General features: G+C 51.8%; 1 protein-coding gene across 1 annotated transcript in view; it reads left to right on the top strand.

Moving 5' to 3' along the window:
* CUNH10orf67 (chromosome unknown C10orf67 homolog) overlaps positions 1–18,487 on the top strand; it is a 109,131-nt gene that overhangs the window by 26,648 nt on the left and 63,996 nt on the right. The window contains exons 6-8 of the mRNA XM_040992619.1: positions 3,248–3,395; positions 4,475–4,533; positions 9,190–9,255. Of these exons, the coding sequence (XP_040848553.1) occupies positions 3,248–3,395; positions 4,475–4,533; positions 9,190–9,255 (273 nt within the window). The remainder of the gene's footprint in view (positions 1–3,247; positions 3,396–4,474; positions 4,534–9,189; positions 9,256–18,487) is intronic.

Genomic DNA, 18,487 nt, shown 5'->3' with positions numbered 1-18,487 from the left:
CCCTCCCCACTGCCCACCGCCCCGACATCGGATTGAGACGTCCACTGGTCCCCTGTGTATGGAGCCTGCAGGATGGAGACGCTGACAGCACGGACCACGGACGACCAGGACAGCAGCCGAGGGGCGGGGTGGCACAGACAAGCTTGCGGGCTCACCCGCAGTACCAGCCTCAGCAGATCTTCACCAAGCTACAGACCCACCCAAGGAGGCTCCAGGTCCACAGACCCCACTCTGAGTTGCCAGGCCTTCTCACAGGCCTGTCTTACAGAAAACGTTCTCTGAGAGATTCCGTTGTTGCATGATTTTTGACTCCGAGTATGGCAGCAACCTCAAATTCTTGTCTCACAGGAAAGAAGAATTTTCATGTGGACACGGTTTAGTTTTAAAGCAGGATTTATTAGAAAGGTTGAGAAGAGAAGACTCCCGTCCTAGCAACGGGAGGGGGTTTTGAGATAGAAAGGACCCTCACCCCCTGCCATAGTGGCAGGAGGACAAGAAGCAAAACCCGTATCAATGGTGGGGAATGCACCTTTTAAAGGTTTCCCTCAAAGATGTTTCTCCATGAACAAAGAAAATTCCTAGTTTCCATGGTACCTGGCCTTGGGACAAAAGGCCACAGAGGTGCCAGACATAGGACATTCCAGGCCTTAGGCAGATGTGTATTACTCCTTCCTGCTCTCCTTTCAATGATAAAGAGATCAGCCTGAGGCCCTCCCACGATGGCCAGAGGGGATGGCCGATACTTCAGGTGGGGAATTGGTATGCTAATAGCACCCCTGTCCCTTGAAAGAGACGTGCTCTGGTGAGTCCAAGACATGGTGGGGAAATTCTCTTTTATTCGGGGACCCAGAATACCCTAACTGCCTACTACCCACTCTAACTCCTCTCTCACCGTTTGGGATCCCGGAGCCAGGGAACAGCAGTGCTGCACGCCGTGGCCAGATGGTGGTGGTGGTGGTGGAATAATAACACACACACACACCACATGCAACACCCCCCTGATGTCCTGGTTGTCTGAGAACAGGAAACCCTGAGCGTGACCGGCACCTTCAGATACTGCAAAATTCCAGGTGGATCACAGCACACACCCACACCCACACACCCTCACCCACACACACACCTCAGCTGCACCTTAGACCAGACTTGTCATGTGGGCAGATGGCTGCAGTAGCAGCCCCACCACAAAACCTGCCACTCCGAGTGTCACCCAAGACCTCAGCAGACCCCTACCCTCGCCCCCACGAGCTGTCCCTTTGTTGCCGATAGTGAGTGTTGCCGTGGCCTGGGGACAGTGAGGGCATAGCCAAGGGTCACTTTTCCTGGAGGGCAGTGCCTCCCTAGTCGCTGCTTGCTTCCCCATCAAGGTCCTTAGGAACCGTGTTCAGGCCCTCGGCTCTTCTGCTTCTTCTGATCCATTCAAAGCGCCCCGTGGATAAGGAACGTCCCTGTTCCCCGCCTGTGGGCTTGTCCCGCGCCTGACGCTGCCTGGCACCTTCAGTGTCTGTTTCAACCAAAGACACTTTGAGTCCACAGACAACTTGTTGATATTTCGCCTGGGGTGGCCTGGAAAGGGAGCCTTGATGGGATGAGAAATCGATGATTGGGTTGTCCCCCCCCCCCCTTAAGAAAAGAGTGTTGTTGACTTTCTCGATTCCTGAGTTCTCATTGGTTGAAAATGAAGCAGGCACGCTGCGGCGGCAAGGTACAGCGCTGAGGGCTTGTAACTGAGCTTGGCACTAGAATGTCACTGCTCATCACGCAAACCATGTCATCCAAAAGTCACTGTGCTGTCAGGGCGTCTTAGCTGACATAGAGCAGTGCAGTCCGGCCACCTGTTTCTCTTTTGCGACCTGCCTTAAGAGCCCGAGAGGGAACCGGGACCTGCATAGGAATGACTGTGCTTCTGGGGGGGAAGAATTTCTTCTGACTTTTGTACCATTATGGTTTACTATCAGAAAAAAAAAAAAAAAGTTAAAATGGACCTAGGGGGTAAAGTTCGGAAATATCTTGTTAGCGTCTGTCAGCCCTTGGGCGTGAGGCATGCAGACTCTTCCAGTCTGTGCACACACTGACACCTCTCTAACATTTCCGGGGCCCCGAGATCCTCCTCCTGTGTCCTCCGGGAGAGTTGACGCTGTGCGGCAGCCTCGCCGAGTCCTTACGTCTTAATTTTTAGCAGAACTGTGTGGTGGGGGCTGGCAGGAACGAGCATTTTAGGGAACAGATTCAGATGTTTTCAATAGCCTCCCGGAGGCAGACGCGAAGACCCCCACAACGAAAGAAAGAGCGACTGTCCCCCGCATCCGCTGCTGTTGCATTAGAAAAAGACCATCCCAAGGCAAGATTTAAACAAAGGACACACATAATAAAAATGTAAATGAGTTGGCCTTACCAAAACTATAACTTTAGAAGTCCTTTGTTGCAAGTTATCAGGGGAAACCTTCTTACGAGGTAATCACTGTTGGCATAGAGATTTAAACCGAGGCCCTCAATAGCCCCTCCCGAGAGAGGCCCGCGCAGGGCTGGGCGCGGGTGACAGGCATGCAAAGCCACGTTAACGTGCCGCCGCGTGTGAATTGCCTCTGGGTGGCTCCTCCACCCAGAGAAAGCCAACTGTGTGCATATCCGCGCGCCTGACGGGCTCCATGCGGCTCCCAGCCTGCAAACGTCACCGCCTTGACGTGTGATGTGTTCCTCCCGACACCAGGGAAATGCCACAAAGACGACGAGCGCCCCCCGCACCCCCGCCCCCGCTTAGCCCGTCGCACTCTGCCACCCCCTGGCGCTGCCCGTCCCGGTCTCCCCCCAACACCCCCGGCCTGCCTGGTTACAGGCGGACAGCAGCACTTCAGACACACACAGGGAGCTGTGGGTGGAGGGGGGCCCCAGCTGCCTCCCGGACACAGGCTCCATAATGAATTGACCTGAATGATGAGGGCACACAAACAGTATGATATGCATTATTCCCATCAATAAAAAATGCCCCCATGGGCCGCGGTCTTTGTGCCGAAGGCGCTGCGCAGCTTTTCTTCGCGCAAGCTCCGTGGAGTCTCCTTGCGTTTCTTTTCTTTCTTTCTTTCATCGTTCTATTTTTTTTTTTAACTATTCATATTGTAAGCATGCAACAGCATTCAGAAAATTATAGCATCGCTGCTCTGCCATTATCCGTTATTGTGCGTGGCGTCGCATATGTAAATCCTCTCCCTCTCTCGGAGAGAAGTAATGGGATCTCTCCATCTTCTCGCAGGACTCCTTTGCCATAAAGACCAGCTCTACCAAATCAAACGTGGACAAGGAGGTCCTGGAATACAAGCTGGAGAACGAGCGCTTGCTGCAGGTCGTTGCAGAACTCGAAGAAGAGCTGCAGATGAACCTCAAAGAAAATGCGGATTTAGGTATCACGGCTCGGAGTCCTTTTTGCACAAAGCACCCCCCCCCCAAAAAAAAAAGAACCCAATACATCCATGCACTGGGTGCTTCGTAAAATGCCCGGCTACGCCTTGTCCCTTTTATTTCCACTTAGCAGATGAGAAGGTACGCATGCTCTCTGTCTTTGACTTCTGCCGAGGCCGTCATCTGTTGCTGGGGACAAGGAGGGTCTGTCTGGTATTGTTACTCTCAAGCCGTGAACTCAGAGCAGAGTATCAGCCTCGGCTCGAGTGTGGCGACCCACGTCCTGCTTTCATACGCTGAGGAGAACCTGAGCACGTTGGCTTTCTTCCCTGAACCGGTTCTCCTTAACTTTGCCACACTGTAATACCTGAGTATCCCCCCCCCACCCATGCACACCCAAGGGCACCCCTTAAAGTCGGGGGAGACAGGGTCAGCCCTTCAGGGAGAAGCACGCCGACTGACTGCCCACGACTCACGGCTTTGGATTTCTGGTAGAAACTTTTAAGTCCCACTCGCTCACGTGTCGTCTGGGGAAGCCCGTCAGCCCCTCAGACGTTGGTGAACATTGGCATGAAATCGCCAGTTAGGTTACTCTCTGACTGTCGCCCTCGCCTTGGTGACAATTACACAGTGTTGCCTTTAATCTGAAAAAACCTTAGGAATGTAAAAAAGCGCACCGTGCCAATATGGTTCCCAGACAGCAGAGCCATAATTTTTTAAAAAAAAAATTGTTCTCAGATTGTGGTAGTCCTTATTAAGTCGTAAAACGCCACCTGCTAACCACTCAAATCGGCCATGCGGCGTAAGAACAGAAAGCATCCATGGTTAGGCACCAGGACAAGCCCTCAGCCACACTTGGCTCTTGAACTTACTTCTTCATCCCCTCTCCGACCAGCCGTCTGAACAGCGGGGGGAAGGCTGTGAATGTCAAGGGCGGTGGTGAAGGTCGCAGTCTTGCTAGGGCTTGATGTCCACCAGGCCTGCCAGGGGGCTGTGCCGCCCAGCCCGGAGCAGGCAGCCTTGAATGTAGGGCCATACGCATGTAATTTCATGGTTGGCCTCTTCCTGCTTTTGTTTGCAGAAGCTGAATATCTAAGTCTGAAAGAGAACTCAGAAAAGGATCAGAAAACCATTCAAAAGGTACTGTAGCGTCTCTACGTTGATAAATGACTCTCTTGGATGGGAAGATGAGTGGCCGGCCGGCCGGAGGGGAGACCCTGTGTGCCGAGAGCCCGAGACAAGGAGAGAGGCTGACCTGGAGAGCTGATTTGCCCTAGTCCTTTGGGGACGGTGGTTGGTAGTAAGCAAGGATCCCATCTGTGTGGCTACCCGGTCCAAGGGTCTTGCTCCAGTTGGAGTACCTGGACGTCTGCTCTGTTGTGCCTGTGAAGCCAGAAGTTCTGTGATGCAAGGAGGTCCCCAGATGTGCTCGTGGTTGTGTGAGGAGTCTGTAAGTGCAAAGAGAGCAGCCCAGCCGTCAGCGCCCATGTGGATTGACACCCACGTTCCTCTGAATATGCCAGAGTCGCGTTGTTACCCACCAGCGCTCTCACTGACAGCAGAGGATTAGGTGTTTTTAAAAAATATTTATTTATTTATTTTGAAAATGTATTATTATTGGAAAAGGAGATTTATAGACAGAAGGAGAGATGCAGATCTTCTCTACACTGGTTCCCTCTCTAAATGGCCGCAATGACTGGAGCTGAACCTGTCCAAAGCCAGGAGCCAGGAGTCTCTTCTGGGTCTTCCATGTGGGTACAGGGGCCCAAGGACTTGAGCCATCCTCAACTGCTTTCCCAGGCCTCAAGCAGGGAGTTGGATGGGAAGTGGAGTAGCCGGGACATGAACCTGGCACCATATAGGATCATGTCATATAGGATCCTGGCGCCACAGAATGGGGGATTAAGATGCTGCCCCACAGCAGCAGCCCCGTGACAGCAGGGAATTCTTTCCATTTCATGAACACCCAGCCTTCTGTGTCTGCTGTGCCCTGCGCTGTGCTGTCTGGACCTGGCACTGGTCCCCTGCTGTTAGGGTTCATGTCTGTCCCTTGGAGCATCAGCTCCTTTAGGCCGGACATCCCCCAGAGCTGCACCTGTGCTTGTACTAACCCTTTGAGTGCTTAGTAGGGTGAGAGTTCATCAGCATTATAGAGAAGGCAGAGTCCCATCCCACGTCCTCCCACATGATCCCAAGCCTCTTCCCATACCTCTCTTGAATATCGGCTTTTTGAGCTACAATTGGACCACGTTAAAAGCCAAGTTGCTCAGACACAGGAGCCACTGTTCAAGGGACCCCTGGTGCCTATGGGCCCTGGCCTCCATCCCTAGCCCAGCCAGAGCTGGCTGAGCAGCTTGGGAGAGAGAAAGCAAAAGAGAGGGGGCGGGAGGGAGAGAGAGACAGAGAGAGATAGAGAGAGAGACAGATCTGAAGGACATGTCAGTTGCCCTGCCACACCTGGTCAGAATTGCAGATGGGCTCAGCATCTGCCACAAAGGCTCCATTGTGGTCCGTGAGCACAGGAGTGAGTGCCACCTCCCCACCATCATCCTCAGAGGCTGGAAAAGAATTCCCAGATCACTAGTCCTCGAATTTAAAGCATTTCTAGAACTCTCTTGGTCTACAGTAATGCTGGCTGGCAGAGCCAAGTCACAGCCATGCTGCTGTGTCAGTGTGGAGCGCAGTAAGGGATCTGAACAGAAACACCACTGTCCGCTGTGGGGCCATCTGCCCTTAGGTCGGCTGCGAGACCGGCCGAGGGCAGAGAGGGCAGCCTCCCCTTGCAGTGTCCCCACTGCCCAGCGCCAAGCCCCTGACCACAAGTGGCAGCTGAGTCCTTGAGTTGGACTCAAAGAAACTGTGTACCTGCCGAGCTTTTTAATTTTTGCACTTATACCTCTCCTTGTTGTTGGAGAACCTTGGTGTGTATTTTCAATAACGAGTGTGTGAGTCTTGTCTCTCACTGGTAAGTGTCATGAGATCAAAAGAGTAGGTTAACTGTTTCTGGTGAAAATATAGCTTCCAAATTGAAAAAAAAATGTGAAAGATTACTGATAGTTTTTAATAGTTGTTAAGATTTGTCAATTATTTGAAAAGCAGAGAAAGAGAGAGAGAGGGAGAGACAAAGACAGGGGCAGAAGGAAGTGGATTTCTAGCCCTCAGTGCCCTCTACAGCTGAGGTTAGGCCAGGCTAACGCCCGGAGTCGGGACTTGTGCCCTGGTTTCCCATGTGGATGACAGTGATCGCAGGACTTTGGCCATCATGATCTGCTGCCTCCAAGACTCACAAGCAGGAAGCCGTATTGGAAATGGAGCTGCCGGGATTTGAACTGGCATCCATATGGGATGCCCACAGACAGTGGCTTCAAGCACTATGCTACAACACCAGTCCCTCCTAGGCACTTTAGCAGGAGGTTGGATGGGGAGTGCAGAGCCGCAGGACATGCACACACCAGTCACTCTGATATAGGCTGTTGGCATCCAAAGTGGCAGCCTAACCCACCACACCCCAGTGTCCATCACCAGCATTCCCAGTATTGGCTACACATTGAATGATAAGTTTTCGTTTGCATGTGTTGGCGTTAAAATACAACATTAAGAAGGTATTCTCATTGTTTTGCCTTGAAAAGGTTATTATAAAGTTCAAAATTATATATGTGTGTGTATATATATGTATATATGATTTACATATTTCTGTGCGACAGCTATAATTCAGAAAAATCAGCATGCCTCTAATACACTTGGTAGTTTATTTCAATGTCCATCTGTCTTCCTTTCGCCTTTCTTTATCTGCCTTGCACTCCGTAGAGGTGACCTTGGCTATGGGCTCATAGCGCCCCCACCCAAGTATGGGGAGACCTGGATGGAGTTCCTGGCTCCTGTCTTCAGCCTGTCTCGGCTCAGGATACCCCCTCTCATGCTGGAAAGTGACGTGATGGGAAGTGTAATGGAGTATGTACCTGGGGAAGAGATGCCCGGTTTCATCTGGAAGTTTCTAGAGAGGTCCTTCTCACACATTCTCCCTGGAGAGGCCCACCCCAGTTGTGTTTTCTTTTTGTCCCCCTGGGTTAGCAAGAAAGGGGAGAGTATGCAGTGTGCGATACAGCTGTGGGACCGTTTGTGAGCAGGTGCAGCCGAGGATGGCAGCGAGCATCTTAGAGACAGATTCCCTGGCTGCCTTGTGGGGCCTAGTTGTATTGCAGGGCTGGGAGTGTTGGGGAGGGGCAAGCAGGCCCCTGGGAAGAGGGGCAATTCAACATGGATTCCATGTCCCCCCAACTCTGCAAACATGTCCACAACGGGGCTGAACTTGGGGTTCGGTCCTCTTCTCTGGGATTCTGTAACTCAGGCATTTCGATTCCAGTTACCTAATGACAGCTACATCTGTGTTTGTCACACAGTGTACCCCCTCCCCATGGGGAGGACAGATCACTGCCTGCATCAGGGCACAGAGAATGCACAGTGTGCAGTGGGCGGAAGAGCTGAGACCAGTGTGGCTGGGACCCAGAATCACGGACAGCTGAGCTGTCTGCCAGAGCAGGCCTGGAGTTAGCCACAAAGGGCTAGGGTGGGCGTCAGGGAGGCAGTGCTGAGCGTGGAGGAAGGATGTGTGGTCAGCCCCAGTAAGATGGGCAGCTGAGGTTGGGTCCTGGCAAGGGCAAGGCCCCATTGGAGTGTTACTGTGCATGTCCAGGAATTTCCAGTATCTTCTGGGTGCTGTGAGGAGCTCTGAACACTGTGATAGGATCAGACTTTTCTGGGAAAGGCTAGAAAACCCAGAGCCAGAGAGACCAGTTCAGAGGTTCCTCGGGCAGTCCATTGACAGTCCTGCAACCACTAGGAATCACAGTGACCCTGGGAAAGTTCGTTACGCTAACGTCTAGCACCTGAGCTAGAGGGACATGAGAACCAAGGGACTGTGACATGTAAACAGCTAGGCATGTGGACACAGCCACCCTGCTGCCGGTAACCACTGATGGCTGTCGTCCGTCAGTAGAAAAGTGGTTTCATCCCAGGGTGCTTCCCAGAGTTTGGGGATAATGGGATTTGAAAGTGAGAGTATTTCTGGGATAAGGAGATTTTTGAAGTCTGTGCATAGATTTCTTTTTTTCCCCCATCATTTCCATTTTTTTCCCCAGGAACTTTGTGAGCATCCCCTTGTGCACATGGAAACCTAAATGAAGAGAACAAATCAGGACTGGCACTGTGGTACAGTAGGCTGAGCTTCCTCCTGCAGTGCCAGGGTCCCACAGGGACACCACCTTTTGTCCCAGTTGCTCCACTTCTCCTTCAGTTCCCTGCTGATGGCCTGGAAAGCAGTGGAGGACGGCTCAGGTCCCTGGGCCCCTGCATCCATGTGGGAGACTTGGAAGAAGTTGCAACCTCCCAGCCTTGGAGCAGATCAGCTCAGCTCTAGACATTGCAGCTGTCTGGGGAGTGAACCACCCGATGGAGCTCTCTGTAACCCAGCCTTTCAGATGCAAATAAGATAAATCATTGGAAAAAAGAGAGAGAGAGAGAGGGAGAGAGAGAGAAGAAAGCATGGGAGGAGTAGGATTATCTCTTTATATGTTATTGTCACATTTTAGGGTGGTGGGGAGCTGAGGAGGCTTAATACATCGGCATTTTCTGGATCTGTTTCACCGGGTCTGTATTATTCTAATGTAGGAACGCCAGGAATTCCCTGAGTCCTGTGTTCATATTGTGATCCATGTGGAAATCCCGCTGAATTCTGTTGGAGGAAGGCTTTCTATATTCCTCTCTTTAACCACCACGTCATATTCTTGTCTGTTTCAGTTAATTGATGGCAGAGCGAGATTAAAATACGAGCTCGACTGTGAAAAGGCGTTGGTTCAAGAAATGGTAAGATTTGAGCGTGAGCTCTCTCCTTCAACTTGATCGAACGTTTTTAAGGGCACGCCTAATTTACAGATGTTTCCAAAGGCTCATTTTGAAGGGAACAGAGCTGTGCTGACAATACATTGATAAAAACTTACATGGAGTTTTCCATAAGAAATAGCGCTACCACTTAAAACAGGGTCCCGAAGTTTTGCATTTTATTATGCTCTGTTTCCCGCCTCTCCACCCTCCCCCCCACCCTTTCGCTAGAGAGGAGGACCCAGTAAGTGGGAGAATTTGCTATTTTTAGTTACACATCACCCCGAGTGACAGTAGAAAAAGAGCCCAGTGAGATAGTTTGGCATTCTGTGTTAGTCCCCATAAGGAAACACTGCCCTTTTTCTCTCCCCCCCCCTCTTCTTTTAAGAGAACTCTGCAGACGGCTGGTCTTTTATTTTACCCGTTGCCTCCCCACCCACCCATCCACCCCCCCAGCCCCCCCCACCCCGCTTATGCTGTTGGACCGTGGCTTTCAACCGCCATCACCGCTCCTACGTCTTTGTTACAGTAAACTGACTGTGTTTATTATAACACAGCATAAAACACAGCTTGAGCCGCGTCCTAAATGTGCTTGAAAAGAATATGACACTGTTTGCGAGAGAAAAGGTTGCTCATAGGAAACCCACAGCACCGCGGATCCCGAGTTGGCTTTTCTTGCCACTTGTCACACGCAGTGCCAAGTCGTGGCTGCTTCCCTAACTTGTGTTTTGTTAACTCTCAGCACCCTGTGTTTTGGGTCCCTTGTCATCGAAATTAATGCCAAACAATGCTCCTGGATTACAATGAGGCATTCTATGAAGCCAAGTTTGCAATGCCATGCCGGGTGAAGGTGGGGGTGGGGGGCTGTGCGTAGGGGAGCAGTTACAGCCAGCTATTCATGGAAGCCATGTGTGTGAACAGGCAGGTTCATTGCAGAGGTTTTACTTTGAAATACCTTGGCTTATGAAAATAGCGTTGTCTGGTGGAATCTACTTGGCCGCTTTTCTTCCCCCCCTTTCCCCCTGCCCCATGCCTTCAAAGCACAGACTGCAGTCTTGCCAAAGCCAACAACAACAACAATTGGCCGTGCCTACTGGTGTGAAGATGGCGGGGTTTGTGCAGAGGGGGCTGGCGTTCGGTTGTGAGAAACCCTGGACAAGGAGAGAATGAGACAACTCCGCGGATGACACTCTGTCACGGGCACGCCACCTCCACGTGCTGGAGTTCCTTTGCTTCCGTTTGACTGGGAGCCTCTTACAGGTGCTTTGGTGTGGCACCCAGGGTGCCAGGGCCTGGGTTATTTTGTGCCTTTAGAAGTTTGCTGAGCCGCTCACCCCCCCAACCCCTCCTGCACCCTGAACTTGTTGCCAAGCAACATGGGCCTGCCTCACAGACTCCAGGGCAGGAATGGGTGCCTTGTGCCCCTGTTAGTTTAGGGGTTTACATGACAGGGGAGGGAAGGAGGGGGCTCAGCTGGGCCCAGTGAGGTCACTTCTGCTCAGGGCCCTGGCCTCTAAAGCATGGTGCATTCCCGCATAGGGAGGCTGGATTTATTTGTGTCTGGCCTCACTCTGTTTCTCACCAATTTGTCCTGCCCCTCTCTCATCTCGGAAACCCAGAATTAGGGATGCTGACGAGGGAAAGAGAGGACAGAACATTGACCAGAACTTCCTCGCAGAAAAGCAATCATTCTGTGTGTGTGTGTGTGTTGCAAGTACAGTGTCCCAGGAGAGCATGTTTGCTGGCTGGCTGAGAGCCTAGGGTGAGATGCACAGGAGAGCTGGGAGGAAGCAGGTGGCACTCACAGAAGTGGCTGAGCAGGGACTCCCATGGCGACGGCATCCCGAGGGTGACACTGTGGCAGCATCACAGGGCAGTTTCTGTCTTGCTGTGGTTTCTGAGTCCAGTGGCTCTCCTTTATGCTGAAGCTAACAGACACAGAGAGTCTGTGCTCCAGCCATTGGTTCACTCCCCAAATGGTAAGAGAAGGAGTGAGTACCAGAAGAGGATGAGTTGCAACTTGCTTAACTCGTGCTGTGGTGTGCACTCCAGATGGGGTTCCCAGGCTACACACATGCAGCACTGCTGAACAGTGTGGAGGGCAACTGCGGTTTTCAAGAGTCATGACTTAAGTGTGTATGTGTTTAAAAGGCAGAATGACTGACAGATAGGGAGATGGAAGGGAAGAGGGAGAAACAGAAAGGGAGAGAGAGATTGGTTTTTTCATTCAGTGAGTCACTCCCTCAAATAATCACAGTAGCCATGGCTAGACCAGGGCCAAATCCAGGCGCTTGAAACTCCCAGCTGGTCTCCCACATGAGTGGCTGAGGCCTGAGTTATTGGGTCACCTTTGGGTCCTTTCCCAAATACATCAGCAGGGAGCTTGATTGGAAGCAGAGCAGCCGGGGCTAGAGCTGGTAGGCTGATCCTGGACGCCAGCAGTCCATGATGTGGCTTCCTCCACAGTGCAGTGATGCTGGCCCTGCCCAGTGATGCTGGCTCTGCCCTGTGGTACTGGCCCCACCCAGTGGTGCTGGCCCCGCCCAGTGGTGCTGGCTCTACCCAGGGATGCTGGCCCTGCCCAGTGATGCTGGCCCCGCCCAGTGATGCTGGCTCTGCCCTGTGGTACTGGCCCCGCCCAGTGGTGCTGGCCCCACCCAGTGGTGCTGGCCCCGCCCAGTGGTGCTGGCCCCGCCCAGTGGTGCTGGCTCTACCCAGGGATGCTGGCCCCGCCCAGTGGTGCTGGCCCTGCCCAGCGGTGCTGGCTTTGCCCAGTGGTGCTGGCCCCGCCCACTGGTGTTGGCTGTCATTTGTCTAGACTTATTTTTCCTGGGGTCAGTGACTTGCGTTTTGCTATAAAATTACTCATGTCATCTGTTCAAAGGAGTTGGAGCAGACTTCAAAGGCATTGAGTAGGATTCTGTAACATTTTGACTTGCTGCACTTGAAGTTTCCCTGGCACTGAACTTTCATTTTCTTGATTAGTCCACCCAGTGATTGCGTGTACTTCTCACACCTACTTGAGTCTCTCTCTGCTGAAGCCTGGTTGTATAACACGCTCAAACCCTAATTCATAACATCGGGTTTCATACCAAAGAGTGATGCAGTGGATTAACCCACTGCTTGGGATGCCCGTAGCCCACGTGGGAATGCCTGGATTCAATTCCTTTTTCCCACTCCCAGTTAAGCTTCCTGCTCATGTACACCCTGGGAAGCAGCCATGCTGAGGCAGGCCCGGGGCCCCTGCTGTCAGAGACTGAAGCTAAGTTCTCTGCTCTCGGCTTCCGTCGGCCAGAGTCACGGCTGTTGTGAGCAACCGGGAAAGAAAGCTGTCACTTTACCTTTCTGATAAATAGGAGTAACACATTTATTTTATTTATTTCCTAAAGATTGATTAACTTTATTGGAAAGGCAGATTTACAGAGAGAAGGAGAAATAGACGTAAAGATCTTCCATCCACTGGTTCACCCTCCAAGTGGCCACAACGGCTAAAGGCCACTTGTCGCATTCTCCCAGTCTCCACTGTTGATCACCTTTCTGCTACGTGCACTTGAAACAGCGTTCTTCTAACATCCTTTGAGTCTTCTGAATGTCAGATTTCTTTACACTGTGTACAGTATTTTAGTAGCATTATTATCATCATTTCTGTACTTGTCCTGGGAGAGCTAGCCACACTCTCTTATCTTCTGGATCCTGGATCCTAATACTCCCATCATAGTTGCCTGAATGCCCACACAGGGATGTCCAAGGCATCTTGGGTCTAAGAAGCCCCTAATGGTATTGGACTCCCCTCGCCGCATCGGTCTCCCTTGGCTCATAAAATGGTCCTGGCTCCCAGGAACCTGAGCATCAGACTTGATTTCTCCCCTCCCATTGTGCTTCACTTCCGTTTCATCCAGCCCTGGTAGACATACATACTACATCCCGAGCACCAGCTCACCTTCCCAAATGTCCTCCCATGGATGCTTTCCCCTCGAATTCCCCGAGTTGCGGTGTGTTATCTGATCTCTCCTCCACTCCTGCCTTGTGTTGTCCCCGACTAACAGCCGAGACTTCCTCCCTGTCCTCCCCTCAACGTTTTGCTGCCAACATTTTCAAACAGAAGCAACTTGGGACTGGAGTCCCTGGAAACCCACCTCCCGGATTTTCTTCCCGATGGTTTATCTTACCTTCACATCTTTTCATTCCTCTCTTGTACTTCATCAGCTCATGTTTCTGAAGCATTTCAAAGCATAACGCCTGTAAGTCAAGAGGACACTGCCCGTTAAGTCCCTCAGTAGTGCGTGTCAGTTACCTAGAGGCCACCATTTGCCTACAATTCACTGTGTCCTTTTAAGATCATGTGCAGGGGCCAGCGTGGTGGCACAGCATGTTAAGCTGCTGCTTTTGGAGCAGTGATCTGAGGTTTTCACTCGGCCTTTGACTTTACTGTAGGGGATGCTGAGTGCTGTGTAAGGTCTCTTGCAACAGGCAAGGGTCAGGTCCCTGCCTACTCTACCCTTCCAGAAGGAGTGAAGCCCTGCTCCCTAGCTTTGTGTGTGTATATATGTGGGTGGGTGGGTGCCTGGAAGCGGGGCGGTATGTGGGGATACGGGGTGGGTACTGAGCTCTTACCTTGCCCCTCCTAGTCACCACCAGGGCGGGGGGCCAGTGGAAGCTGCTGGTCTCAGCTCACTGTCTTGCTGCAAGGTAGACAGGCTCAGCTTCCTGCTGACCTTCCTCTTAGGGTGGTGGAGGAGGTGACTGCGAGACTCTGGCTGGCCTTTCACAGCCTCATTCCTCCAGGTGGAGACCAGCGGTTAACTCCAGACTGGGCCACAGCCACGTGCACAAGGGGGTCCTGAGTCAGCTGAGTCTCCTTGATGCCGGAGAGCGGAGGGGGCTCCAGCTGGCTCACTGGCCCTGGGAGAGAGGAGTGAAGCTCATGTGGGCTCACGCTGGCCTCCTGCCTTCCCTCTGCATCTCGTTATGAGTGGATGTGGTTGGGGACGGAGGCCCTTGCGTGGCTGACCCTGCTGCCGCTGGCAGAGCAGGGCTGGGGTGGGGAGTGGGAGGTCAGGACACCCTCTGCATCTCCAGACAGGACAGGAAAGCTTTCCCGCTCGGCTGGTCCTATCCACTGACATGCATGTGGGGTGACAGTGCTGTTTTATATGTTGATGGGTGTTTGCCTCATGCAAGTGTACACATTTGTCAAACGTCATACAACGATGCACTGAAGATATATATATATATACATATATATATTTCATTACATATCATCATTTTTTTTTAGTAAAATGATCTATTTATTCTCTTTGCAAGATAGAGTTACAGAGAGAAGAGAGAGAGTTTCAACCAACTGGTTCACTCCACCAAATAGCTGCAACAAGCCTGGCTGGGTCAGGGTGAAGCGAGGAGCTCAGAACTCCGTCTGGGCCTCCCACATGGGTGGCAGGGACCCAAGCACTTGGGCTCATACTGCTTTCCCTGGCATATTAGCAGGAAGCGGGGTTGGAAGTGGAGCAGCTGGGACTCAAGCCGAAGCCCATGTGAGATGCTGGCATCGCAAATTACCCAAGACACTGCAATACCATTCCCTTGACGAGGGTTTTTAAAGCAGCAATCCTAAAAATTCTTCATCAGGAAGTTATGAATTATGGTAAAACAAACAAAATATAGGGTATTGCAGCCAATTCAGTTTTCTTTTTAGAAATTGAAATTATGGAAATGAAAGAAAATCAGAGAAATGAAGTTCACGGGGTAGGCTCACACTAGAGTGAAACTGTCAGAAAACGGAGTCAGTGAACTTGACAAGAACAGATCACCAGAATTTAGCCACTCTAAACGACACACAGACAGTAGATTAAAAAACAAACAACAAACAAAAATACCCGGTAGCGTGTGGAACAATAACAGAACAGCTAAGCTCTGTACCATCCGAGGCCAAGAGGGAGAGGAGAGCAAGACTGAAAAGAAACCAACGAAATCCCTAGAAAGAAAGGCTGATAACATCCCCAAATCTGACGGAAGACGGTTGGCAGAGCTAAGATGCCAGAGCAAACACCGAGTAGAATAAACCCCAGGAGTTGCACTCAACACATGCCATCATGATTAAACTCCGGAACACCGAAGACCAAGCGATGCACATCCTGAATGCAGTAAGAGGTGCCGAAAAGGCGAATGAATAGTTTTACCAGGACACAGATTTAAAGGACAGCACTTCTCCTCCGAGACCATGGACTCTAGAAAGAAGTGGCAGGATAGGTTTCAAGCACCAAAAGACCTGTGAATTCTGTATCAGACAGAGCTGCCCCTCGGGGATGAAAGAGAAAATAAAAGATGTTGTCATATGGAGGCAGACAGAATGTGCTGCTAGTACAGGAGGCTTTAGGGAATGCTGCAGCGGCCCCTGTACGGAAGGAGAATGATTGCTACCGAGGGGCTGGTACTCCACAAGGCACATGTGCAAGGCTCAAGATAAGGATGATAGTAAGAGTCTACTCATAGGCCCAGAACGATGGCTTAGTGGTTAAAATTCTCGCCTTGTATCTGCTGGAATCCCATATGGGCACTGGTTGTATCCTGGCTGCTCCACTTCCCATCCAGCTCCCTGCTTATGGCCTGGGAAAGCAGTCGAGGGCAGCCCAAAGCCTTGGAACCCTGTACCCGTGTGCGAAATCCGGAAGAAGCTCCTGGCTCCTGGCTTCAGAGCAGCTCAACTCCAGCAATTGCAGCCACTTGAGGAGTGAACGAGCAGTCGAAAGATCTTTACATATCTCTTCTTTCTGTGTATCTGCCTTTGCAAGAAAAAATAATAAAACACATCTTTAAAAAAGAGTCCACTCATGAGTTTCTGAAATAAGATTTCATGGTTGATGCCGCAGTTATAATTAACTCGGCCTGCAATGTGTAGAGAAGGAAGTACTGAACGAAGGCAACTTGTCGGCAAAGTGTGTGGGTTGACTCTGGAGGCAGGGTTGGTGGACTGGGCAGGGCCAGGCCAAACCATAGCACACTGGCATGCGCAGGAGCCAGGATGGGGTGCGGGCCATGCTGGACTGTCAGATGCTAGGCTAGCAACACCTACTGATTTGCATGAAACCCAGGGTAGAGGGCAGGCTGAGCAAAGCTAGGCTGTAGCATCCACTAGCAAAAGTTGGGACTGGGGTGGGCTGGGCCAGGTCAGGCTAGAGCACATTGATGGCAAACGCCAGTATGGGGGTGGATTGTGCCAGGCTGTGTCGGAGCAACCACCATCTTCCACAGGATCTGTAGCTAGGAGTAAGCCTGGTTAGGGAGCTAAGGGGATGCCTCATCTGGGCTGTGGTTTCCACTAGTGAGTGTGAGAGCTGGAATGGGGGTGACAGACTGGGCTGGGCATGGCGGCTGCAGTATCCTTTGACATATGTGTGTGTGTGTGTGGACTGGGTCTGGGATGTGCCAGACTGAGTTAGGCTCCAGCACCCAGTGGTGTTCATGAGAGTCAGAGTGGGTGTAGGTCAGGCTGGGCTAGGTCTTGGCACCTGCTGAAACATGCAAGAACTGTATCTATGGGTGGGCCTGGTGTGGCTGGACTATAGCATCCAACAATAAAAGCCAGAATGGGTGAGCTGGTCAGGCAAGGCCACTGTACCTATGAGGACAGGAGGTAGGCCAAGTCAGGCTGGGCCAAAAACCCACCAGTGTGAACAAAATCTGCAACTGGGAGGTGACCTGATAGAGGAGCTTGGGGAACTCGTTTGTCAGGATACAGTCCCTGGAGGTTAGCATAGGAATCAGGAGCAGGTAGTGTAGGCGAGGAGCAGGAGCTAGCGTAGGCGAGGAGCAGGTTACATTATGTGTGGGTCAGGTCTGGGGGTGGGTCAAGCTTGGCCAGTTCATAGTACCCACTGGCAGATGTGAGAACCAGGGCAGGGTGCAGGACAGGCCGTGTTAGGCCACAACACCAGCCAGTTCACATTAGAGCCAGGATGGGACAGGCAGAGGGGAGGGGGCTGACTGGGCTGGGCTAGGCTGTAGCACCCACCTAGGACTGGGATGGGAGATGGACCAGCCCAAGCCAGGCTGCAGCACCTGCCAGTGAATACTGAGGTGAGGTGGGTCATGCCAGACTGTGCTGCATCATCCACTAGCACACCTACGACCTAGGGGGGAGGTGTGTGAGCCAGGTAGGGGACAGTGTGGTCTCCCCTGCTGGACCACTGCTCTAGCTGATGAACATGAGAACAGGAACTGGAAGCAGATCAGGCTGGGCTGAGCTCCGAAGCCCATAGACCTGTGAGCTGGTTCAGGGAGAGAGCCAGATTGGCCTAAGTGACCATATACACTGCTACATGCGTGAGTCAGGGTAAGTGCAGGCTGGTTGGCTTTGCTGCAGCATCAGCTAGCAGGTGTTGGGACTGGTGGCAAGTCCTGTCAGGCTAGATTGCAGAATGACCTAGAAAGTGCAAAATCTGGGACAGAGAGATGGCCTAGTAAGGAAATTGTTGGCGACCCCTGATGGGCTGCAACTCCTATCAGCGAGGATGGGAGCCAAGTGTGTGGGCAGGCCTGATTAGAAATGCAATGGCGGGCCCTGCGGCGTGGCCTAGTGGCTAAAGTCCTGGCCTTGAACGCGCCAGGATCCCATATGGGTGCCGGTTCTAATCCCGGCAGCTCCACTTCCCATCCAGCTCCCCGCTTATGGCCTGGGAAAGCAGTCGAGGATGGCCCAAAGACTTGGGACCCTGCTCCTGTGTGGGATACCCAGAAGAAGTTCCTGGATCCTGGCTTCGGACTGGCATAACATCGGCCATTGCGCTAACTTGGGAAGTGAATCATTGGATAGATTTTCCTCTCTGTCTCTCCTCCTCTCTGTATATCTGACTTTCCAATAAAAATAAATAAATCTTAAAAAAAAAGAAGAAAGAAATGCAATGGCACCTGCCAGTATGAGTGTGGTTTGGATAGTGGGGTAGTTGTGCTGAGCTAGGCTCCAACACCCATTGATGTGTACAAGAGCTGAATGGAATGCAAGACAGACTGTACCAGTGTGTTGCATATACCGACATGTTCAGGAGCTGGGGCTGGTGGCACACCTGGTGGGGACTGGTGAGGATCGCTCCTACTAGGCTGCAGTTCCACTAGTGTGTGAAGGCTGAATGTGTGGTGGGCAGGGTCAGGCTGGGCCATAGAATTTTTGGTTTGCATTTGAATGTGGCTGGGGTAGAACTCACCTAGCAACTATAACCACCAG

Source organism: Ochotona curzoniae, unplaced genomic scaffold (assembly GCF_017591425.1).
Source record: "Ochotona curzoniae isolate NIBS_2020 unplaced genomic scaffold, NIBS_Ocur_1.0 contig_78, whole genome shotgun sequence".
NCBI lineage: Eukaryota > Metazoa > Chordata > Mammalia > Lagomorpha > Ochotonidae > Ochotona > Ochotona curzoniae.
The sequence above is the reverse complement of the archived record's forward strand: the minus strand, read 5'-3'. Positions and strand labels throughout refer to the sequence as shown.